A 27,300-nucleotide genomic window follows, 5' to 3' on the forward strand; every position below is an offset into this window, starting at 1 on the left:
AGTAAAATATATCAATGCCTGCACTTACCAGTACCATCTGAGTGAGAGGGTCACCACCCCGTGCAGCGAAAGTAAAATGCCTGAACTTACCAGTACCATCTGAGCGGGAGGATCACCAGCCCGTGCAGCGAAAGTAAAATATATCAATACCTGAACTTACCAGTACCATCTGAGCGAGAGGGTCACCACCCAGTGCAGCAAAAGTAAAATATATCAATGCCTGAACTTACCAGTACCATCTGAGCAAGAGGATCGCCACCCAGTGCAGCGAAAGTAAAATATATTAATGCCTGAAATTTAAAATTTCAATATTCATTATTGACCAATTCTGCTCACAGTAGATACAAATGTAAATAAAATAATTTTAATATTGCTGCTCATTTGAGAAAACTTTTTTGAATGTAAACTGTCTATTTATTTTCCCATTAGTTTGAATAGTTGGTAAACTAGAGCAAAAAGAATGGCATTTAATAGCTTTTGAAAAATAAAAAGCACAAAACAACAAAGTACTGATATAATGTGGTCACTAAATTGCCTGTGATTGACTACATTTAATTGCAAACTAGTCTGTCAGCTCAGCAGTGAGGGCACATGACTACCAGTGTACAGGGCTGTGATCCCCTAGTGCCATTTAAAAATGACTAAAGGCAACATGTATATAGACCATTGCCCTCAATCTCTGACTAAATACAGAGAGCAGTATACACACAGTGAAAAAGTTCTTGCTTGTATGATATCAAGAAACACTGACAGGCAAACAGACCACTATGTACAACATACATTGTTGAAAAAAGCGTTTAACCAAATAAAAGAAACATTCAATAAATGCCACTGTTAAGACAACATACTTTTGCTTGACTAGAGTTTACTGCGAGACCAGAGCTGTATGAGAAGCCAAGTCCCTGAAAAATAATAACAATAAAATAATAGAATTGACAAAAGCATCTTCATTTACTGTCCTGTATTTAGTTCACACTATGTAACATGAAAAAGCTGTGTTTCAAACTATTTCAGGAATTTTAATATGTTTGCTTAACCTTTCAAAGTTATCAAAATTTAATTAGACGAGTATGACTTTGACAAGACCATTACAAAATATAAAAGTTTATTAAAGACAATCTGAATACATTATCTGTTGTAACAATGTATGATTATCTATAGTGTACCAAATCTATGACAAAGATTAAAGATATTTACCAACTGTCCTTTAGGTGATCCTTTTTCACTGAGATCCTGAAAAATCTTGAGGGCTTTAGCAGGGTCATGTGTTACATAATCCCCTAAAAGATGTCCAAATCCAAGATGTTCCAGAGCTTTTGTATGACCCAGATCTGCAGCAAGCTTGAAGTACTCATAAGCTCTGTAAAATTATAAGGCAATATATGTTTAGTCACAGCACAAAATATGTGCCTTTGTAGAGTCGTGTTAATTCGATGGAAGCACTAGGTGGATTGAGTAGCCTAGGAAACCTGACAGTCTTTTACTTTCACTAACCCCCCACGCATGGCCATAATGTATCAATACTGAACGTTTGCCATTACTATAAATGATGAAGATGATGATAATGAATTCAGCAGAGATGTCATTACCTCACGGTTCAACTGTACTTCATTGTATACTGACATGAGAATGGTATATATATATATATACAATGTATGCTGCATTTTAAGGTAGTTCCACTTGACTGATTACCCAAAAGTGACATCATAACATTATCCTGAAAACCTAGGATAATGCCTAGATGCTATTATATCGGCAGCATAAATGTTGATGGAAATCTATTTTATCACGTGTATAAAGTGCTATACACACAGCATTTCTGTCTTTCTCAAGGTTTATTTTGATAACAGATAGGTTTTGATGTAAAATAATTCGGAACTAGAGTTATTTGTAAAACAGGTATCCCTCAATGATGGCCCTTTCCCATTTTCACTCCCAAGATCTTTATGACCTTTGACCTACTGACCCCTAAAACAATAAAGGTCATCTACTGACTACAGACAATAATCCTACGAAGTCTGAAGGCAGTAGGCTCAAGTGTTCCTCAGTTACTGAGTGAAAAACCATTTTCTTTCAGTCCTTGTCCTTTGACCTAATGACCCTGAAAACCACAGGGATAATATACTGACCATAAACAATCATCTTACAAAGTTTGATTGCAGCTAAGGTTCCTAAAGTCTGAAGTCACTGACAGGGGAACTTCAGTTTTGAGATCACTTTGACATTGCCCTTTGACCTAATGACCCCCGAAACAATAGGGGTCATCTACTGACCAAAGGTAATCATCATATGTAGTTTGACATGTGTTGGCCAATGCATAGTATTATTATTCAGTTAGCAACTAAGGACTTCGTTGATTAATTGGCAATTATGAAAAATTAAGCACACAGACCAAAACATTTTATTTGGCCATATGACTGGAAACCAGTTAATGTACAACTATTAAAAGTTTCATTAAAATTTACATTCTGGAACAATGTCTTAACATGAAAATATTATCGAACATGCAATTTTCCCACAGAAGTCCAATGTGAAAATTTTGTTTCCCATAGAAGCCCACTGAGAAAACTGACTGGAGGATCAATATTTTCTAATAGGCCTAACGAAAAATCAAGCACACCACTATTCCATTTTTATCAGCAGAATTTCCTTCAGATGAAATGACCCTTTGAAAATATATGGTTAAATAAAATTCTATGTTGTAGAACAATATTTGTTTCAATCGTGCAGAAGCACATTAGGACAGTATAAATCTATGAAACTACAATAACACCCATCAATCAAAACCAACATCAAATCCGTAACATGTCTACTTTATTACTTAATTTCCGCAGCTAAATTCCTTAAATATTTAAATCAAATATACTGTTATTACAGTGATATAATTAATCATCTGTTAGAAAGGTTAAAAAAATCATTATTTGAGCCGTGCCATAGGAAAACCAACATATGCTTTGCGACCAGCATGGACCCAGACCAGCCTGCGCATTTGCGCAGTCTGGTCAGGATCCATGCTGTTCGTTTGCAAAGCCTATTGCAATTAGAGAAACTGTTAGCGAACAGTATGGATCCTGACCAGACTGCGCAGATGCGCAGGCTGGTCTGGATCCATGCTGGTCGCACACGCACTATCTTGGTTTTCTCATGACGCGGCTCATTTAATCAATTACTTACTGCATGTAATCCTTTTTGTAAGAGTTGTTTATCAACTTTTCACCCTCCTCGAAATACTGTTGGGCTGAAAAATTGTTAAAGGAAGTTATTCAAAACGTAAAACCTGGCAACATCAATCTCCGGATGCCCATTAAAATTCTGCAACATTCTTCTTGTGAAATGAAAATAATTCAATCTGTGAATAAATACATAGTTAATTTACAATCTGTTACAATTTTTGTACAGCAGAAAATAATCATCTTGCAAAAGTGTTACTTTAATATAATTGATTAGAATTCTACAGCATTCAGAATTATAATCAAAATTTATCTCCAATTGGAAAAGTAAATAGATTATTGTCAATGAAAGTCTTGTGAGCTTATTTCACAAACCAAGAAATAAAATTACATTTTACAAAGTATTTACATACGTTCATAATACGAGGCAGGTAGAGTACATGACCATCCACTGACGGTTCTGAGCCCCATCTCTGGGCAAAGTGACTATACTCTGACATATTAACAAAGACTAAAATATGCACACTGTCTTTTGTACTCCATGTGGGGAAGTGGTCAATTATTTACAGATACAGATCAATACAGGAATGGAATTAAGGACATTATCCTGTCAAGCTAACGGCTGCTCCACCACATAACTAAAATTAGAACATCCTGTCAAGCTATTGGCTGCTCCACTACATAACTGAAATTATGCTGAAGCAAGTTTGTTCAAGGGCACTTAACTCTGCAATGCCTGGTTCGACCTCATTTATGTACATCTAAACTTCATGCATAATAAGTTTAAAAGTGGTGAAGTTGTCTGCACCATGATTTTTTGTGCTTGCAGAGTAAATCAACTAAATAATATAATCATAATGAAACTACCTTGAGCTTTTTTCTCCTTTTCCTCTTGAGTTTCCTCAGATGATGATGATGATGATGACTGTTGTTCCTGAGACTGTCTATCGCTATCTTCACCATGTGGAGGTAAAGTCTCGGACACGACTGGAACTTTATCTTCTATAAATAGTGAAAGCATTTTGTTCTGATGGCCTTCAAGATGTGAACAATTCAGAGACATTTAAGCTAAGGAATAAAAGAATAGTCTTTAAAATTGATAACTTAATAACATGTGTAAGTAACATAAAGATATTTTGAACCCCATACAACAAAATTCTACACCATCAAAATTTCTTCTCATCCCGAAATGTGTTATTCATTTTTTTCACTACTTTTGATGAACTTGTATGGGGAACATGAGGCAAGAAAAGACTAAACACAATTACGGTATATATAGATCTATGAGATGACAAAGTTCAATTCTGCTCCAAAATGACCTTAAAACTGAGTCTCTTAATTAAGTGTCCTATGAGCAAGAACAATTGTTTCATTAAACAACATGTAAAAAGTATCTGACATAAATAAAACACTTTTATGATTATGAATTTTCTTTGAACAAATCTGATTTTTTTAATAAAAGAATGGATGGCTACCACAGCTAAAAAAATACCATAAATTCTGTGAAAGAAGCTGGACCTATGGTCAAAATAGTTCTTGAATGTGCTTGTACTTGCTACTTGAAACATTTCCAAATAAATCACCTAAATATCTATCGAAACAATGTCTACTGTCTTTAAAATCAGTGATTTCTGAAATTATCAAACAACATACTTTTGAAGAAAATAATAATTCTGTTTAAAAAAATCAGTAAACTGAAGATAAAAAATCTGGTAGGCAACAATACATATTTTTTCATTTACCAGTTTGAAAATTTTTAAGATTGCATAGGCCATTTTTTAGGCTTAAGTGAACATTGTCCCTCTGTGAATTACCTCTAAGCAAGGCTATTACAGTTTATTATAGTTAAACTAGAACAGAAATTATCAACTACACTGACTGGCTACTGCTCCAAGAAGTTGTACACCTTGCTGATAGTTGATAGTCCAGATCAAAGATTTTAAACCTGTAATGTGTTTCTGTATCTATTGTGTTAAAGGGACTGACCCATACATTGCGAAAAAAATAATTTTCAAAAATCCATAAAAAGTGAGTACTGTGGAAGTGACTAGTGACAAACTTACTGACATAAGATTTTTGAAGGATGTTGTTATAAATAACCAACTAGAAGATGCTTTTGTAAAAAAGCACATGTCTCCCCCACTGCATAGTCGTATATGCAAGAAGTCAACAGGGGAGAAGAGCGAAAGTCAAAGAGACACTGATGGTTGGCTGCAATAGGGATCACCTATTTGGCATGTCCAATCATCCTACTAAGTTTCAACATTCTGGGGCTAGTGGTTCTCAAGTTATGAATTGGATACAGTTTTCCATGTTTGGGCTGCTGTGACCTTGACCTTTGATCAAGTGACCCCAAAATCATTTGGGGTCTTTTACTCTGCATGTCTAATTATCCTATTAAGTTTCAACATTCTGGGTCAAGTGGTTCTCAAGTTATTGATTGGAAAGTTTTCTATGTTCAGTCCCCTGTGACATTGACCTTTGATGAAGTGACCCCCAAAAACAATAGGGGTCACCTACTCTGTTATTCCTATCTCCCTATGAAGTTTGAAGGTTCTAGGTCAAATGGTTTTGAAGTTATAAACTGGAAATGGATTTCCATTTTCTGTCCACTGCGACCTTGACCTTTAACGGAGTGACCCCAAAATCAATAGGGGTCATCTCCTCTGCATGACCAATCATCCTATGAAGTTTCAACATTCTGGGTCAAGTGGTTCTCAAGTTACTGAATGGAATTTGTTTTCAATGTTCAGGCCCATGTGACTTTGACCTTTGATCAAGTGACCCAAAAATCAATAAGGGTAATCTAGTCTGCATGTCCAATCATCCTATGAAGTTTCAACATTCTGGGTAAAGTGGTTCTCAAGTTACTGACTGGAAATGGTTTTCCATGTTCAGCCCCCTGTGACCTTGACCTTTAATAGAGTGACCCTAAAATAAATAGGGGTCATCTCCTCTGCATGACCAATCACCCTATGAAGTTTCAACATTCTGGGTCAGGTGGTTCTCAAGTTACTGACCGGAAACAGTTTTCCATGTTCAGACTCCTGTGACCTTGAACTTTAACTAAGTGACCCCAAAATCAATAGGGGTCATCTACTCTGCATGTCCAATCATCCTATGAAGTTTCAACATTCTTGGTCAAGTGGTTCTCAAGTTATTGATCGGAAATGGTTTTTCATGTTCAAGCCCAAGTGACCTTGACCTTTAAAAGAGTGGCCCTAAAATCAATAGGGGTCATCTACTCTGCATGACCAATCATCCTATGAAGTTTCAACATTCTGGGTCAAGTGGTTCTCAAGTTACCGGAAATGGTTTTCCTTGTTCGGGCCCCTGTGACCTTGACATTTAATGCAGTGACCCCAAAATTAATAGGGGTTATCTACTCTGCATGTCCAATCATCCTATGAAGTTTCAACATTCTTGGTCAAGTGGTTCTCAAGTTATTGATCGGAAATGGTTTTTCATGTTCAGGCCCCTGTGACCTTGACCTTTAATAGAGTGACCCCAAAATCAATAGGGGTCATCTCCTCTGCATGACCAATCATCCTTTGAAGTTTCAACATTCTTGGTCAAGTGCTTCTCAAGTTACTGACCGGAAATGGTTTTCCTTGTTCGGGCCCCTGTGACCCTGACCTTTAACGCAGTGACCCCAAAATCAATAGGGGTCATCTATTCTGCATGACCAATCATCCTATGAAGTTTCAACATTCTGGGTCAAGTGGTTCTCAAGTTATTGATCGGAAATGTTTCTCCATGTTCAGGCCCCTGTGACCTTGACCTTTGACGGAGTGACCCCAAAAACAATAGGGGTCGCCTACTCCATAAGTCCTGCCATCCTATGAAGTTTGAAGGTTCTAGGTCAAATGGTTCTCCAGTTATTGATCAGAAATGAAGTGTGACGTACGGACGGACGGACAGGGCAAAAACAATATGTCTCCCCCAGTGGGGGGGGGGGGGGGGGGAGACATAACAATGTTGTGCAGAAGGTAGTTAACCTTTGAAACGCTTTTAAAATAATGCGGAAAATTTACATTCTCCTAGCATTTTTACCAATATCTAATTTTTATTTTTACCCACTTTATCATTTATCAGGTCATGTATACATTCTATGCCAAACTTGGTGGAAATGAACATGTTGAAAAATTTAACCCAAACTGTGGGCAAGTAGCTTTAAAGATTAACTACAGCACAGATAAACTACTAATTACTAGAAAGGTTTCCCTTTTTTTACAACAGTAAGCTGATTTTCAACTGAACAAAATACATATATAAACAAGACTTTTAATACACAATAAATCCCAAATGAAAAATCATACACAGTGCACCCATGACCATGTAAGACCGTAGATACCCATGTATAATGCGCACCCGTGTATAATGCGCACCCCCGATCTTAGTCCAAAATCCTTGGGAAAAAAAATAAATAAAAAATTTTGGTCAATTTTGAGGTGGATGGAAAACGAAAGTAGAGTTTACATCGACACCGGTAATAAATTTTATCTCTGCGGCGGAGAGCAGCATCGGTCTCACGGTACTATCGATTTTTGTTTTCTTGAAAATAAAACCAGTAAATTATTGTTATATTTGTTGTTTTACATTTTTTAATTCACTATTTTGAATAAATAAATAGCAGCTGATTCAATATTTCGGAATGGTATCTTTCAAAATGACATGAGCTTCTCAATTCAAACTGATAACAAAAGGTGTGATAGTTTTTTGTCACCATCATAAAGCCAGTAATTACCGGCAATTAACGTGTCACCTCGTGTCAATTATGTTGTTCACAGTTTGATCTCAACTAAAGATAATTCTCGATCTTTAATTAGTATCATAATTTTTGTGATTTGTAAACATTTCTTTCGTCAAAATACTTTTAAATTTATATGAAATTAATTTTGTTTGAAAGAAAAATAAACAATTCGATCTTTTACGGTAATCAAATTCTGTGCAAAGGTTACATACTGTTACATATTTAAAGGAAGAGGTAACATAAGCAAAAGATTAAAAAGTGGCCTTTACAAGACTTGTTTTAGATGTTTTTCTCTCAGGTACTGTGATATCATTCAATCTCTTGGGCATAAATTTTTGTAGATTTTCCTAAAACACTGGGATATGAATTCACGGACTTCACTGAATCAGCATATCAAGACAACAGAAGGGAAAATGGTGAACAGTGATTTAATTTTGTTGCCTGAAGCAACCATGAAATCCACCAAACTTAACACTGTAAAACTGAATGGCGAACAGTGCATAATCCAGACTGGTTGCAAAGGCAGAATAAATTGTATCCAGCATGATAAAGGTTAATCCTCTAATACAGAATTTAAAGCTTGTTAGTAGCTTACTGGAGTTCTACAATTTTTTGTTTGCTGACAATTCAATTCCTCAACTACACCCCTTGAAAGAATGAATTGCCTACCAAGAAATAGGCTAAGCAACTGTATAAATTATCGTCTGCCTCATTCGAAAAGGACGGACCTGCATTTTTGAGAACTAATTTCTAATTCATTTTCGAAAAGGTAAAGTGTTCCTATGTCTTATGCAAAGATATTGGATACAACAGCCAATCACAAAGGTCAAAAATTGTCAGGTGAGGAAAGGATGTATAATAAATTTCATCGACATGCGAAAAAGATGTATTTGCAATGAAATTGCCATTTTGCACAAATGACATAGTTTTGAGTGCTTGTTAAAATAAAATGCAATAAATGAAGCTTTTTGGAATTCTTTTAAATCATATTCATGCAGCGGAATAGTCTGGTTTTTAAGACAGTTTTAGCATATACGTCTTTTAGATGCTGATTTTTTCAAATTGTATACTTCTATTTGCAGAAAAGCTGATTTTTTTTCGAATCTCCTGAAAAATTGGCATTTTGCAGGTACGTCCTTTTCGACTGAGGCCGACGATATATTGAATAAATAATAAGCAAACCACTGCAGATGTGTAAAATATTTCACAGACTCAGAAGCTACCATTTCTTAAATTGCATTCTTCATTTCATTTCCTTCATGTTCCTTGTTGTATTTCATTCATAATTCTATCATGAATATTTCAAACTGCAGTACTTGTTCACCCCACTTTCCAATGTATCAAACTTATGATATGAATATGCATGTAAGGTTATTAAATTACACTTTAAAGTAATAAACTTAGAATTGAAATAAAATAAGGTTAAGACATAAGCAGAAAGTTATGTGGTTGAGATTTGTTTCAAGCCATTTATTAACAGTATTTCAGATATGCAAAAATGGTACTGGATTGAGTACCAGTACTTACTTATTTTCCCTGAGTAACTGATAACTTCCTCACATGAATCAGAGGCAAAGAGTGAATTTACATTTTGGTGGCACCTAAAGGGGACCAAGTGACAAAGCTCTTGTATGGAGCATTTAAGGATTAAATAAACAAAGTTTGTGGGAAATCCATAACATGTTAATTGTTTCATGATCAGAGGTTTTTATCTCCAGAGACCCCTAAAGGGCCAAGCACCAACAGTTGAACAGGTCCATCCAAGTAAAGCATATACTATTTTAGCTCCGACAGTCCCTTAAAGGGGTCACATGCAACAATTTTAACAAAGTAGACAGGTCCTTACAAGGATGGTACAGACCAAGTTTGAAAGTCTTTCAGGTTGTTCAAGGAGAATTGTCTGAACAAATTTGAGAAAAAAAACTTGTTACAGACCAAGTCTGGTAAGATCCACCAAAGAAAATAAATAGATTTGCAACTTGAAAGGCATAGAGAGCAAATCACGCAAACATCACGTGGGAACTGAATGAGATCTTGTTTTACCGTGTATGAAACAGACAGCAGAAGGATAAAAATTTGTGTCATGAAACAGACAACAGAAGGATAAAAATTTGTGTCATGAAAAAATTTTCTATCAGGTCGTTTGTTTATAATGTTCATGGTGTTTTTTAAATGTTGTTAGTATTTTTTACACGGGGAAGAAATGAATTTATGATTGGAAGTCTGAGAAATCAACAGTGGTTGTTTGAAACTGGTGATCAAGTGATCAAACACTTCAATAAGATAACGCTGTTTAACACGGTGATATGTGCCCACGCGAGATTATCTCCAGCTGCGATTTTGTGTATTTATACTTCTTTGGATCCACCAAGTGGTTCATGAGTGAAAGTCATTTAAAGGTATCTCTTGCACTGGCAGCCTTTAACAGGGGTCAAGTGGAACCCACTAAGCTCATAGGCAGATATACGGATCACAGGGTCATGAGTTCGATACTCGGGCAAGGTGTATGTTCTTAGTGATGATTTAATAAAAGAAATTGTGTCTGAAATCATTTGTCCTCCACCTCTGATTCAAGCAGGAAAGTTGGCAGTTACTTGTAGAGAACAGGTTTGTACTGGTATAGAATTAGGAACACTGATTAGGTTAACTGAAATACTGTTAAAAATAAAACAAAAGGGAACTAACAATGTTTGAACAAAAATGAGAAAAGACTATACAAGGATCATACAGACGAAGTCTGGTGAAGATCCATCTTAGTGGTTTATCAGAAGAAGATGTTTAAAGTTTTTTTCTATATTAAGTTCTAGTAGAGCCAAGCAGAATCATTTAAACAAAACTGAGAAAGAACTAAACAATGATGCCACAGATCAAATTTGGTGAAGATTTCAAGTTTATAAGGGTATTTTTATTTTTAGCTCTGGCAGGCCTTAAATAGGACAGAACATAATCATTTGAAAACAATAAAAGAAGACTACACAAGGATGCTACAAACCATGTTTGGTGAAGATCCATTAAGACATTCATGAGAAGAAGCTGTTTTAAGGGAGTTTTTTTTTCTATTTTTAGTTCTGGTGGCCCTTAAAAGGAGCCAAGCAGAGTCGTTTGGATAATGTTGACAGAGGACCATACAAGAATGCTACAGACCAAATTTGATGAAGATCCATCTAGTAATTCACCAACAGAAGTTGTTTAAAGATTCTAAGTTACCTTTGATGGCCATCCCAAAGGGGACAAAGTGGAATAATTTGAACAAACTTGAGAGAATACCTCGCCAGGATGCTACAGACCAAGTCTAGTGTAGTTAGTTGAATTTAAAATGCTGATTATGGATGAAGAACACCTGACCATCTGCCTACACTAATGGCTAACCCTGCACCTGTGATTCAGGCAAGCTAAAAAATTAATGTTGCATTTCTATATATGTATTTAAGAGCAAATATTTTACTTAAGCTATTACTAACATAAATCATCACATATATTAGTCAATTCAATATTAAACCTCTGTCAAAATTGGTTTTTTCAAAATCAGTAAACTTCATATATATCAAATAAACAATATCATATGCATATTTCTGGTGTTGAAATAATGCAATATTCACATTAAAATTCTTAAATAAATCAAAACCTTGACAATCTTAAACTTCCTTTATCACATGTTTAACATTGTTGAAGTGAAATAAATACATTACATAAATTTGGTACTAGTGTGACAACAATTTGATGTTGATGTCATTCTAGTACAGGAGACATTGGCAGAATTGACTTAAAGTAAAGTAAAAAGAAATTTAGATATTTCAGCAAAGCTGACATGTGATAAAAAGGAATAATAACAGTACACCTGTGTCTTTCTATGCTGAATTTAATATATTTGTTGAATAACAAGAGCTGTCCGTAAGACAGTGCGCTCCACTATTCGGGGATTTTACAGTAAAATGAATATATGTCTCAATAAGAGACTACTTCAAAAGGAAGATACACCAAGGGGCATATTTCTGTCAAGAACACAAACTAGAGTTATTGGAATTGTTACCACACATGAAGATGATGATGGTAAAAATATATTTTGAGTTTCAAGTAATAACCTTATATAGCATCAAAGTTATGTCCAGAAACGAAGATTATCAAAAAATTTAAGTATGAAAGGGGCATAATTTGGTCAAAAATACAAATCACAGTTAATGTGATGGTTACCACTCATGCAGATGATGATGATAAAGACACATTTCAAGTTTCAAGTCTTTATCTTATATTGTACTGAAGTAACATCAAGAAAGCAAAGATTGCCAAAAAATTTTAAGTATGAAAGGGACATAATTCTGTCAAAAATACAATAAGAGTTATGGGGATTGTAACACACATTATAAAGATATATTTTTAATTTCAAGTCATTATCTTTTGAAGAACCAAAGATATGTCTATAAACAAAGCTTTCAAAAAAATTTAACATGAAAATAATTCCAAGTATAACACCTTTGTGACCTTACCTTGGTTATAATGGGTCCAGCCCCTGCACATACTTTGTTTGTATGCTGGACAATGTTTAAGTGAACTTACAGTAAGATATAAGCAATAGCAACAAAGATATGACACAAAAACAAAGGTTGCCGAAAAACTTTAACCTTAAAAATAACCCAAGTATAACACCCTGGTGACCTTGACCTTTGGTATAATGGGCCCAGCCCCTGCACATACTTTGTATGCTGGACAATGTTTATGTGAACTTACAGTAAGATATAAGCAATAGCATAAAAGATATGACACAAAAACAAAGGTTGCTGAAAAACTTTAACCTTAAAAATAACCAAAGTATAACACCTTGGTGACCTTGACCTTGGGTATAATGGGCCCAGCCCCTGCATATACTTTGTCTGTATGCTGGACAATGTTTATGTGAAGTTATAGTAAGATATAAGCAATAGTAACAAAGATATGACAGAAAATCAAAGGTTGCCGAAAAACTTTAACCAAGAAAGCTCACGCCGACGCCAGGGCGAGTAGAATAGCCCCCCTATTCTCCGAATAGTGGAGCTAAAAATGATAAAATATTCACCACAGCCTCACATTTTATAATTTATTAAACTTCTTGAATAAATTCATCAACAAAGACAATCACCACGGCCTCGCATTTTATCATTTTATTCAACTAGTTTAATCAATTCATCAAGAAAAGACACGTGTGTAATATCTTCTATATCTTGGACAAAAAAAATTACATCTCTGCAATTTCTTCTCTGTAAATTTATCAAACCCAAAATGCTGAAGTCCAATAGATGGGCAGACAGGAAATGACCATAATCCCTCTCATGAGCATTAGCTCTGGCAGGTTAAATAATAAAAGAGGTTAATAATAAAGAAATGTGTAGTTCCCAAAATAAGAAATATCTCTGCCTTACTAAGTCTCTTTTTTCGTACATGTTTTACTTGATTTCTTGTCATATTTTGTTCAAAAGAAATCTTAATTAGTCATTATGAACATTTTGCAAAAGTTTTAAATGGGTCAATTTGTTAAAACTTCTGTTTTAGCAACAGCTCCACAAAGTAAACTGTACAAGTAATTCCTATGGTGAAATGATCCTGGCAAACCTCAGAACTGTTTTCTTTTTCAAATGTATATATTAAGCCAATTACTACCTTACCAGACTCGTGACTTTTTAAAACTTTGCTCCACAAGAAAATATAAACAAACAAATACAAGCATGCATTCAGAGATATTTCTTAGGAAGTGTACTGTTCTATTAAAAGATATTAATTACATATATGATCTTCCAAGCAGGCACAAAAGAAGTTTCAGTGCTGTAACGATGCACTCATTCCAAACTGTTTGTCTGGTGCCGACTAAACATTAGTGTCAAGATCATATCAGCATCCTTTCTAGTCACCACCTAACTGACATGAAGTCATGGAAGTTATTCAATGCAATTTCTTTTAACAAGAGTTGTCAGAGGACAGCAATTTTCCAATATTCCATAACTTTCTCACTTAAATGAGTTAAAATAACAATTTATGATGCTGAATGAGATAACAGATCACACCAAAAATGCACCTATTCTTCAAATAATATGCTAATATGGTTTATCTTTGCATATTACTTACTTTATTTGGTAGCATTAACAAGAAAACACTGAATCATTTTTGCTGTGCCTGCCAAGCCTCTATTACAATGAAAAATGGTGTTAGTGACGGTGCCCAAATCCCACAAGTACAATAAGCAGTAAGTGAATCTACACAGCATAAATCCCAGCTGTCTATGGTATTATTATTAAATGCTTCCCTCTTTACCTGTTGCAGTAGTTGGTGCTAAGTTCTCAGTCTTTTCTGTATTCTTGTCAATAAATGTTTCTTGAACAACTGCTTCTTTAAAAGCATTAGTGTCATACATTGTTCCTGTAACTTTATCTTCAGACAATTCTATATCACCTGCTTCAGGTTTAATATTGTCTAGCTTGGTTGCAGAAAATCTAGAGTTTTCATCTACCGCTGCAGTCATTTGTTTTTCCATCATTTTATGTTGAACTGTATCTGTAGCTACCATATGAGTGGGCATTGGCTTAACAACAGTTTTAATATGAGCAGGAATACGTTTATTGCCAGAAATAGTATCCGGTTGCTTTTTGTTTCTTTCTAGTCTCATTTGCTTTCTCTCTTGCCCACTTAAGTATTTCTTTGTTGATTTCATGTCCATCTTAGCTGTTGGCTCAATTTGTTCAATCACATCTGTCTGAGACAAAGTATGCACTGTTGACCTGACATTTTCTAAACTAGGAGTTGCTCTTAATCTTATTTGATCATCAGTTTGTTTGTTGTGATATTTATTAATTTGGTGCAGTGTTTTTGATGGTAATATGTCTGAAGCAGGTGGATGGGTGTTGTCTATAACAAATTCTAAACTGGGCTCATTAGATTTGTGTTCAGACTTCATTCTGTTATCTAGATATTCCGATGGCATGTCTTTATCATTTTTCACTAGTTTCTCAAGCTCTTCATCACTTGGCCAGTCATCTTCATTATCATATGATAGAGTATCTAGTTCTCCTTCATTTAACTTTTTCTCCATGTTTTGCATTTGTTCTATAAGTGTCTCTTTTTTACCCTCTTTAACATTTTGTTCAACCTCAAGAATTGCCCTAATGGATTTCTCCTGTATCTCTAAATCCTTTTCATTTTCAACACTACTTCTTTCAAAAATTTTGGATTCTGTTTTAAAATCCTCATGATCAAGAACATGTTCTGTCTCAAGTTTTGTTTTTAAATCACTATTAAAAGCAGCATTGTCTGGTACTGTATGATCTGCAACATGCTCTGAGAGCATTTCACTTTCATAATTCTCTGGGTCTACCTTTTCATCGGGAAATTCAAATTCAACTTTTTTCTTCTTTTGACTTTGTTTAATTTTTTCACTTAATCTTTTCATCTGATCTACCAAAGGTTCATCAGGATCACCAGACTCTTCAAAAACTAGCTTATTACCTTCCCCATAATCATCAATTACAAGTTTATCAGTACTACCAGATTCAGAAGTTGCATGTGAGAGAGGAGTATTGTGGTTAGGGGGAACTTGATTATTTACTGACTGGGATTTACTGCTAGCTTGCCCATTACCCTGACCAGAGAGAGAGTCTAACAGCTGCTCATTTTCATGAGAAGAAGAAGCATGCTTAACATTTACATTATCAATGAGGGATTTCTGATCAACATTTATACCTGTATTATCTACAATGACTTTATTTCCCCCATCTTTTTCGTGCTGTGATACTTTGCTATCCTTTTCGCTGGATTGAAACAAATCGCCAGTATTTCCAAGACATCTTATGTCACAAATTAAAAGACAAGTTAATAATATAAATACTCCAGTTGTATTTACTACTGTCATTCTGCTACTTTTGTCTTGGGCTGAAAAACGATTACAACCTGAAAAATATGAAATAACATGAACAGCTAAAATTATTGAAGTTATGCTACATTGTATAAGGACTATTGCAAAAGTGTGCACATCATCAAAACTCTAAAACTGATGTAATATGACATTTCACAGCAAATCATAATTTGTATAAATTAATCAAGTATACTGCAAAACTCTTTAAGTTCATAAGAAATTTAATCTGGGATAAATGAATTAAGATGAAAGATAATCAAATTTTAATTTCTGTTTACGAAAATATATATCCCAAACAACTCTTCATTCTCTCTCTCTATATCATATTCATTGACATTTAATGATCTGTTGGGTTTAACTTCGCATCAACACAATTATAGGTTATATGGTGACTTTCCCGCTTTGGTGGTGGAGGAAGGCCTCAGGTGCCCCTCCGTGCATTTTTCATCACAAGCAAGCACCTAGGTAGAACCATCATTTACCTTCCTTAAGCCAGCTGGACGGCTTTCTCACATGAAGAATTCAACGCCCATAGTGAGGCTCAAACCCACATCGGTGCAGGGCAAGTGATTTGAAGCCAGCGTCCTTAACCATTCGGCCACAGAGGCCCCCTGATATTTAATGAAATAAATCTACTAAAGTACATTGAGGAAATCTACAACGACCCGTTGTCAGGATTTTCGATGTACTGGTTACACAAGGCGTGAAAATAAATAAACCAATCAAGTATGTTGTTTCACTCTTTCCTTTCGGCCATATTTGTTTACCTGCATATGTCACGAAGCTGTTTTAGAAAACATCAACAGAAAGTTAATCGTATAAATAAACCAGAATGATGAAAGATGCGTGAAATATAAGAAAACAAAGTTTAAAATTTCAATTATTTTTATGAAATGTTTTAATGGTTGTAAAAATTCTTATGTGCATCGTTACTTAATTCTGGTTACTATAACTTAACTGACGCTATCTTTATATTCTGATGGGTGCGTCCATTTAGTTATTGTGTAACCCCATTCATTTACCTAACTAGGTCGAACCGCAACATCTGACATCATGCAAAGTTCGTAGCACATGGTAAATTGTGAATATCAGGATCAACATATATTACATTAAATGAATTTAACTGACTTTTAAATTAATATAAGCATTTTTAAAGTTTATCATGAAAACATGATAGATCAGAAAGTTTAAATTCATAAAATTTTCCATAAATAACAATTATTCACCGCATGAACTGTTTTTAAAATGAAGGAGTAGCTTGATTACGTGACAACTGCAATGGTGGGCAAAATATTGTCAACAGTGATACCCATTTGAAATTTTTGTGTACAACTCGTTTTTAAATGGTGCTGCCTGGTTCATTTTATGTCAAATCAAAAGAAAAATGGATTGGAAATACTTAAAATAAAAGCAAGTCTTTGGCATTTGATTTGATGAAATTACAGCGGGACAGCGAGAGTCAAAGTTATCACGTTGTCCCGAAACGTCCTATCATTCTCTCGTGAGAAACGGATGACGTCATGCAACAGTTCAGAGCACGTGGTTATTTTTGAAAATCAAGATCAAAATTTCACTTATTAATGAATTTATTTTAATCATAAACATAACCAATTTCAATAAAATTCATAAAAAACATACCCTAGAAAGTTTAACAATTCTATACCGCCTATTGGTTTTCAAATGAAGAGTACCCTGATCAGGTGACAACTGCTATGGCGGACACAATATTGCAGACAGGGGTACCAATTTGAAACTTGTGTGTATAACTTGTGTTCAAATTATGTTGCATGAACTATTTTATGCCAGATCCAAAAAAAAATGAATTAGAAATATTTTAAAATAAAAGGCGAGTTCATTGCATTTCATTTGATGAAATTATAGCGCGCCAGACTTCTGGCACGATTCCTGGTTAGGTTTCAGTACGGGATTCGTTTCAGCGCAGAGATCCGTAACAGCATATAAACATCTCTGAGCTGAATTGGTAACAAAGTACAGTTACTTGCCCTTCGTTACCCAACTAAAGGAAGTGTATCCGAGAGAAGAGGTCCCTCATTTCATGATGGATTTGATTGTAAATAGATATTCTGAGATTCTGAAAGTAGCCAAATTTTATAGATCTTGAAGAGAAAGGGGTAAAACATTTCTGGAAAAACATGGTTTCTTGTGCAAATGACTGTCTGCGGATTTGTACAAAAAGTAGGCTGGACCGCTTCACTTTGTAAAAATGCAATACACTATTTATTCTGACAGATGTGAGGAGAAAAGTAGCAGGTCAACAGGTCACTTCAAAGTGATTTTTGCGTTTCTCTCGGATAGATTTCTAAAGAGAAGATATTTGCATTTGTCTTCAGAACATTGTGTCAAAACCTTGCATTGATATATTTGTTTGTAACCCTATGGGAAATTAATTGTACTTTGGGGCCAATTTTTTTAGCTAGTGTCACTTGGCCTGGTGTCTTTTTTATCCTTTACGATTTCGATCCTGCGTCTTGACAAATCCACTTACCAGAAATGTCAGTGTGATTTTCCTGTAACTTAATGTATAACTCTTTATTTATTTGCACATATAAAGCTAAGCAATAGTAGATATGTGTTTGTCGACTAAAAATTTGACACGTAAGTTTTCATCCGTCTCTCTGTCGTCCATTTTGGATGACCTGGATCTAAGGTGAAATATGATTGGCTTACAATATTTCGATTGACCAATCAAAATGTGGGTTTTAACATCAACAAATTAATTGACCCAACCAAAAGTAAATTACCCGAAATAAATAAAATTGAGAGACACGGGTGGTAAACGCGCAATCCAATTCCCGCTGGGAATACGATACAAGATACAAGAAACTTTATTTAGCGTCGGATATTATATATAACAAATAACATTAGCTTAAAGCTATTTCCCGACGCTTAAAATGCAAGGGGCAGGACGTGAAGTGGTTGCACACTTGGTTCAAGCGAGCGGAACGGTTGCAAACTTACAAAATGGCGGATATTTTCTTAAGGTCACAATAGCCTAAATAGTTTTCCCTATATATTCTATATAAAACTGACCTTTTTCAAAGAGCTACCAAACATAGCTAGACCCATTTCAGAGAACAAATCCTTACCTCATTTTAAAGAGTTGTGATAAAACTGATATAAAATGAAGAGAAAAGTAGGGGTCATGTATCTTCTAAGAGAGATTTCTCTGGTCACATTTACTTACTGTAAACTGACATCAAAATCACACTGCTGTGACCTGGAAGTACTACTCATACTAAAATTGAGCTTGACTTCACCAAACACAACCTGCTCTCCCATTTTTCCTACCAAAATGTCAACAATACATCCACAATGAAATTTAAACAAAAAACTAGCCTCAATTTAGACCTCTGTTGCCATGCCAAGTGAAAAATTAGTGTTCAAATACCTGGCAGCCATTACGCGTAGACCAGATGGCTCCCACGCTGGTTCCTTTAGTTTAGTTAGGCCTATAAGAAAAACTGTTTTTCTGTAATAGTCTCAATTTCATTTGTATAGTACCAGTAACACATCTGCATGAAAAATACCAAGTTTCAGCTTCATTAAATCAGTTTTCCAGGTTTTATGGCATTTTCAGTAACGCGGGTCCCTGTGCCAATTTTCCTTCAAAACTGATGTCGCAACATAATTTTTAACCAGTTCTTCTAGCCAGAGCTGGTTTTTGCCCTATTTCATAAATTTTCACCATAATTTGCAAGTAAATTACACATTAACACTTTGAAATATACCAAATGTCCCCTCTGAAAGGTATAGATGGGCATAATTTAGAGTGCAAATTTGCATTTGTTTTTAAAAATACCCCCAAAACAGTGAAAATGTGATTTTTTTGGGGTTTTATCAATTTTTGCAGCAAAATTTCAATGAAATGCTCATTTTTAACCAAAATCTGACCAAACTAGTTCATTTATATCAATATCTGGACAAATCTTAATTTTTACCCACATTTTCTTATAGGTCACAATAGCCTAAATAGTTTTCCCTATATATTCTATATAAAACTGACCTTTTTCAAAGAGCTACCAAACATAGCTAGACCCATTTTAGAGAACAAATCCTTACCTCATTTTAAAGAGTTATGATAAAACTGATATAAAACTAGAGCTATCACTAAAGGTGATGAATGAACCCCCCGCATGCACTGACACAGTACATTGCAATTTGACACACACAAGACTGCATAATTATGTGGACTGTATGTATATAGACTGTATGTATACAGTATAGTAACAAAAAACAAAGTCCCATAACTATGCAGAATATTTATCTAAAAGAATGTAACATGCACCATGCATAACTAGGGTTGGTACTGATTACTTGTGTGAAGTTTCATTAAATTGTGTGCAAGGGTTTGGTAGATTAGGCACACACAAGATTGCATATGCAGACTGTATGTACATAGTATGTTAACAAGAAACAAAGTCCCATAACTCTGCAATTTTTGTCGCTGAAAGAACCTAACATGCCCCATGCACAACTACTGTTGTTACTGATCAGTTGTGTGAAGTTTCATTAAATTGTGTCAAGGGGATGAGGAGAGATGGTGCGCACAAGATTGTGTCTATGTATATAGTATAGTAACAAAAAAACAAAGTCCCATAACTCTGCAAAAATTTTTTCTGAAAGAACCTAACATGCCCCATGCACAACTACTGTTGTTACTGATCAGTTGTGTGAAGTTTCATTAAATTGTGTCAAGGGGATGAGGAGAGATGGTGCGCACAAGATTGTGTCTATGTATATAGAATAGTAACAAAAAAACAAAGTCCCATAACTCTGCAAATTTTTTTTCTAAAAGAACCTAACATGCCCCATGCACAACTACTGTTGGTACTGATCACTTGTGTGAAGTTTCATTAAATTGTGTCAAGGGGATGAGGAGAGATGGTGCGCACAAGATTGTGTGTCTATGTATATAGTAAAGTAACAAAAAAACAAAGTCCCATAACTCTGCAAATTTTTTTTCTTAAAGAACCTAACATGCCCTATGCACAACTACTGTTGGTACTGATCACTTGTGTGAAGTTTCATTAAATTCTGTCAAGGGGATAAGGAGAGATGGTGCGCACAAGATTGCGTCTACGGACAGACGGACAGACGACCAGACGGACAGACAGACAGACAGACAGACAACCTGAAACCAGTATACCACCCCCCCCCTTACAACTTTGTTGTCGGGGGGTACAATGAAGAGAAAAGTAGGGGTCATATTTCTTCTAAGAGAGATTTCTCTGGTCACATTTACTTACTGTAAACTGACATCAAAATCACACTGCTGTGACCTGGAAGTACTACTCATACTAAAATTGAGCTTGACTTCACCAAATACAACCTGCTCTCCCATTTTTCCTACCAAAATGTCAACAATACATCCACAATGAAATTTAAACAAAAACTAGCCCCAATTTAGACCTCTGTTGCCATGCCAAGTGAAAAATTAGTGTTCAAATACCTGGCAGCCATTACGCGTAGACCAGATGGCTCCCACGCTGGTTCCTTTAGTTTAGTTAGGCCTTAAATGATAGCGTGTTGGCTTCCTTTTTTATCAGGTAAGTGGGTTTCTAGCGGAATACGATCTACACACACACACACTATTTTGAAATCTACAGGTATGTGCATACACCAGTTCACGTCACACTCGGTTTTGCGTTTCAGTGTCGTAGATTTCGAATTCTCGAAGTTACTGAAGTTATAATATGGTCATGCCCATGTTTTGATTTTTGAATGGCGTCGTTTCTTGCCTTTTTTACATTCTAACGATCAAACTAGCCTGTTTTAGGACCCTTAAATGAGAAAAAACAACTAATTGTGAAGAATTCTATAAACGTTTGGCTCTGCATGTTTAAGGGATAGTGCTATACCAAAATAAATCTTGTTCAAGCTCTTTTTTGTTGCAAACTTGTACTTCAAGCAATTTCTGACGCAAACTTTTCTGAAAAAATTGTGCCCGACTCTCGGAGAATGTGTATTGTGCAATTCGTGGTACATTTTTTTCCTGTTTAGGGTCGTACATTTTTACAGCATCAAAAACGACCCTTTGATATTTTAATATAAATGTTGATAAAAAAAAAACTTATCATATTTTCATGAAACCTGGTAGGATAAGTGTTAGTGTTCCTACACAATTTTAACATATTCCCTGTTTATAGATTCAGCTGTCTAGATTGCAAGGAGAAATAAAACTAAACTTTCGGAGACATTAATTGTCTCGGTACATTTTGTCTTTTGGATCTTGTCCAGCTATACACACTATGCAGACAACGACTTTAACTTGCAATTTTTTTCTTTCAGATCTTTTCAGGTCTAGATGCTATGAACACCAGACGCTATTATGACCCGAGAGCATGAACTTGAATCTTCATTAGTTGAACAAACTACGCTAACACGTATATCAGAAATAACCGTTAGATAAGTGTTATTGGTATCAAAGACAATTTATAAAATTTTGTAAGCCTACTCTTATTTTCTATTCCTATTCTGAACCAATACTTTTAGCAACCTAAAGTCAGATACATTTTTTTTGCATAATATTATAGTGCACACAAGCAATGTTGGTTACCAACCAGTAATGAAAAGTAAATTAATTGCGGTATATTGCCATAATACAGAAGACGTATAAGTATTGCTACAGAAACGAATGGCAAGGACAAACATTGAAATGCCGTTTACTTGCAAAATTTACTTTAATTGTTAGAATCAAAACAAACGCACAGTGTATTCAACCAATTAGGTCACATTACAAAGTTGATGAGTCCACTAATACTATATTTTGAGCGAACTCACAAAGTAAAATACAGCGCAACAGTTACGCTGTATTCAGTGGATCGAAGTTGATAAACTATAACAAGAAAATGTTCGGCTGCGATTAAATCCGTCTTCTCTGAAAATGAACAAACATATGATGTTTTCTGTTGATTGCCACCACAAGTTTAAATGCCAGCTCTACTGTTTTCAATTTTGCCTTAATAAAGTTGCGTGTGTCCTAATTACATCTTTTTGGACAGTTAAATTAAGCTATCCAATCAACAACAATGAAACGAAACACGTGATAAAATACGGGTACTTCGCTACCATCCTTTGAAACACTTTGGTTTTTGCATTTTCCGAAGTTGCATGTGGTACTTCTTCTTTCCGTTTAAAACCTTTCAGTTATCCAATCAGAAAATCAAGCACGTGATAAAATGATGGGAACTACATTCATTTTTCTGCAGATGTTACACTGTAACTAAGGTGAGTTAAACATTTTATCTCAGTTTTACTCTCATTGTACAGCGTCCATGTGTTTTAGTGTTAGTATCGATTTATTCATTGTTTTGATTCACGGTACCTATGTCTTATAAGATATTCAAAGACGACGATTTATGTTTCAGAAACAAAATATGAACTGTGCCGCATGTCCGTAAAGGGGTATTTCACATGTATCTTATCACAACACTCAATAGCATTGTTTCGTGCCCGTATTATGATCATGTAATATCGACACAAGATTGCGCAGGCGGATAAACAACAACTATAACTTCTAATGAGTTCAAAACGTTAAAACTCATAATCATATCTAAAGACTGGGATATATTTTTGTACATGTATCATAGAAATGAAACATAACATATGCATTTATGTCATTATGTTATTACATCACTGTTGTACACAAATGTTGTTTTTTCTATCAAAACTACATGTACTAATATTTTACACACAAAAAAAAACCCAACTGTATTCTAAACGAATTAAGTTAATTTGTTCCAAATGTTTCAGATATAAGTGTACAATTATTTTGAGAAAAAAAAAAACAACAGTTTTTATGAATACATCATGTATATCCTGGTAGTTTGTTGTTTCATGTGACGACAAATGACTTTGAAGCCCAAACCTTGAACGGAATTTCTTTTCGCAAATACCATATTCCAGAGGAGAATTCCCATGGCTGTCTCAGTCTTGCATTTTTGCCTGTAAAATAAACTGAACAAGGAAATGCAATACTGTAGATTTCAGATCTATTGAAATTAAAACACAAGTTTGATATATATTAGCTCGATTATAATACATTGTATTTCTTTTACGTAAAATATTTTTAACAAATTTTCTGTCAATTAAAAATGCAGGGTCAATGAAGATGGGAATTTAGAATTGGGACTAAGAATTGAATCGAGAACTCGTCAGATTGCACGGTTTGCATTAAGTAATTTCCTTGGGTAAGATACACACAAGGCTAATGCACACCATAGCAAAACATCGACCATATTATTTCACTGATCTTCCAAAGTCACCAAAAGCTAAAAAAAAAAAAAGTCTGTTTTCTGCCCCAAAAATAAATCTGCTGTCCTGTTATACGTGATTAGAAATAGAATTATGAAATTCCGCGCTGTCTGCTGCAACTTTGAAAAAAATCATGATTTGCCTCTTCAACCAGTTGCATTATAAACATTCTCCGAGAGTTAGACACCGTTTTTCCAGAAAAAATTTGCAACAAAAAAAAGAGCTTGAACAAGATTTATTTTGGTATAGCACTATCCCTAAAACATGCAGAGCCAAACGTTTATAGAATTCTTCACAATTAGTTGTTTTGTCTCGTTTAAGGGCCCCAAAACAGGCTAGTTTGATCATTAGAATGTAAAAAAAAAACGGCAAGAAACGACGCCATTCAAATATCAAAACATGGACATGACCTTTTTATAACTTCAAAAACTTCGAGAATTCGAAATCTACGACGCTGAAACACAAAACCGGTGTGACGTAGACATAGAACTGATGCATGCACATATCCATAGAGTCCAAAATACCATAGAAACCCACTTACCTGATAAAAAAGGAAGCGAACACGCTATCATTTCAGAAAATATCCGCCATTTTGTTAGTTTGCAACCGTTTCGCTCGCTTGAACAAAGTGTGCAACCACTTCACGCCCTGCGCGACGTCCGGTTCTGGTGTTGCGCGTACACGGGTAAACGCGCAATCCAATTCCCACTGAGAATACGCTAAAAATGGGTTGCGCGACTTCCGGTGCTGGAGTTGCGCATCAATATATACAAAATCGAGGTAGGTGGGTTTTTGTTTTTGTAAATAATGACACATTTACGAATGTTTTCGAAAAAAGCAAAATGCTATTCGACACAAAAATTAATAAAGATCATATGTGTGAAATACCAACTTATTAATTTTAGAATCAGCTCTGTTATCACGAAAACTCTGCTGGCTAGAACTGTCAAAAAAGCATGAAATCATGAAAAATGCCAATTTTCTAGCTCTTGTGCCTTCTTTCTGGAAAGGTGACGCTTCTAATGATCAAACACGTGTAAAACAGTCATGAATATACATATACTTAAATGAAATGTTGCTTTTGGGGGAAAGATTGGCAAAAAAATAATCGGGAATGGGGTTGCGCCCCGGGAATGGAGTTGCGCGTGTACATTATTATACATTATGATGTATAAGAGCAACTCCATTCCCGGTGCGCAACCCCATTCCCGATTTTTTTTATTTTTTTTTTTTTTTGTCAATTATGTCCCCGTAAGCAGGATTTGAAGCAAATAATTTTGATATTCTTTACTTTATAACAGTTGAGTTATCATAAAAAGCATCAAATGTCCTCAGATTAGGCATATGAGGTCAGAAACGTCCATTTTTGTTGATTTCGTACTTTTTTCACGCTTCTTGTCGCCTGAGTTTTTGTGATAATAGAGCCGAATCATAACTTACAAACCAGATATTTTACACATATGATGTATTATCATATTTGTGTCGAATAGCATTTTGCTTTTTTCGAGAAAATTTATTCTTGTCTCATACTAAGCAAAATCATAACTTCCCATACCTCAATTTCGTCTTTTTTTAACGCGCAACACTAGCACCGGGCGTTGCGCAACCCATTTTAAGCGTATTCCCAGCGGGAATTGGATTGCGCGTTTACCTTCCGTGGCGTAAAAACACGAAATTGAGGTATGTGAAGTCATGATTTTGCTCAGTATGAGACTATAATAAACTTTCTCGAGAAAGGCAAAATGCTATTCGACACAAATATGATAATACACCATATATGCAAACTATCTGTAATTTTTTATTCGGCTCTATTATTAAAAAAACTCTGGCGACACGAAGCGTGAAAAAAGTATGAAATCAACAAAAATGGAAGTTTCTAACCTCATATGCCTAATCTGAGGACATCTGACGCTTTGAATGATAAACTTACTGTAATAAAGTAGCGAATATCATATTTATTTGCTTCAAATCATGCTTACGGGGACATAATTGACAAAAATCATCGGGAATGGAGTTGCGCCACGGGAATGGAGTTGCTCGTATACACCATGAAGTCAAATTTTTCTGTCACGTATTTGACTGCACTACATATGTACGTATAACTGTATTAGCGTTTCAATGGAAATAACTGCCTGAATTATTTCAAGAAAAATGGGACATTGATTTGGTTTCCATCGGAGATAAAGAAACATACGCATTGTATCATTGTACGTACCAATGGTACAGTGGACCTTAGAAATGTTAGTGTAACATGCATAAGTACTATATATTAAACCGCGCTAAATCATGATTGTCTATATCACTTGCATAATTACATGGCAATTAGCAGACAATCAAATGTTCAACGCTTTCAATTCTGGACTAACATTGACCAAATGCCGTCGACTGCATTTACACAAATTAATATTCCATGGTCAAGGAATGCTGCTAGTGAAGTTTCTCAGCATTTTTGGACACTCTTCTGTCGGAGTATTGCTGTTGCAAGAATTAAGATGTCTTCCTGCTGAAATGTTGCTACACAGGTCGCATGTATACAAAACAGCAATAATCAGGGAGAGAGCAGATCTACATATCGCAGGGTTATGAGTTCGATCCTCGGGTGAGGCGTATGGTCTCCGCTATGATAAAAGACTTCGAGTCTGAAATCATTTGTCCTCCAATTCTGATTATAGTGATGTGGAGAAGTTGGCACATACGGAAAACAGGTCACTACGGGTACCGAATCTCTGGCCTTGTTAACTGCCCACCCGACCTCAACTGAAACACAGTTGAAAACGGCGCTAAACCCAAAAACCAAACATCAGGTTTTCTGCTCTAATGTCGATTAAGACTGTTTAAGTCAAATTCCATGAACAAATGTTACACTTGTTTTAACCTCAATATGAACAGGAAATACTTAGAGTCTGCGTTAGTTATTTTTTTTTTGTCAATTATGTCCCCGTAAGCAAATAATTTTGATATTCTTTACTTTATAACAGTTGAGTTATCATAAAAAGCATCAAATGTCCTCAGATTAGGCATAAGTCAAATTCCTTGAACAAATGTTACACTTGTTTTAACCTCAATATGAACAGCAAATACTTAGAGTCTGCGTTAGTTAGTCTTTGTGCAAACATTCTTCTATTCATTTAGTTTTTGGCAAGAAAACTCTTTTGTAGTCAGTGTCCTTATAATAGCAGTTTACTTTCAGCCTAGCGTTGACTGTTAACTGCTATTATACAACAACCACA

The 27,300-nt window shown here is 35.2% G+C and overlaps 1 protein-coding gene and 1 long non-coding RNA gene across 2 annotated transcripts in view; one reads left to right on the forward strand and one right to left on the reverse strand.

Moving 5' to 3' along the window:
* LOC123564555 (protein sel-1 homolog 1-like) overlaps window positions 1-15,793 on the reverse strand; it is a 48,838-nt gene extending 33,045 nt beyond the window's left edge. Inside the window, exons 1-6 of the mRNA XM_053522676.1 lie at window positions 14,203-15,793; window positions 4,038-4,172; window positions 3,175-3,238; window positions 1,198-1,360; window positions 849-902; window positions 231-290 (exon numbers count right to left, since the gene is read on the reverse strand). Of these exons, the coding sequence (XP_053378651.1) occupies window positions 231-290; window positions 849-902; window positions 1,198-1,360; window positions 3,175-3,238; window positions 4,038-4,172; window positions 14,203-15,793 (2,067 nt within the window). The remainder of the gene's footprint in view (window positions 1-230; window positions 291-848; window positions 903-1,197; window positions 1,361-3,174; window positions 3,239-4,037; window positions 4,173-14,202) is intronic.
* Window positions 15,794-21,288: 5,495 nt separating this feature from the next.
* LOC128555296 (uncharacterized) lies at window positions 21,289-23,234 on the forward strand. The gene is made up of 3 exons (XR_008369956.1): window positions 21,289-21,363; window positions 22,106-22,261; window positions 22,964-23,234. It is a non-coding gene; the product is annotated as an uncharacterized LOC128555296 (long non-coding RNA).
* The last annotated feature ends 4,066 nt before the right edge of the window (window positions 23,235-27,300 follow it).

The sequence above is a fragment of the Mercenaria mercenaria genome, chromosome 1, assembly GCF_021730395.1.
Source record: "Mercenaria mercenaria strain notata chromosome 1, MADL_Memer_1, whole genome shotgun sequence".
NCBI classification, from domain to species: domain Eukaryota; kingdom Metazoa; phylum Mollusca; class Bivalvia; order Venerida; family Veneridae; genus Mercenaria; species Mercenaria mercenaria.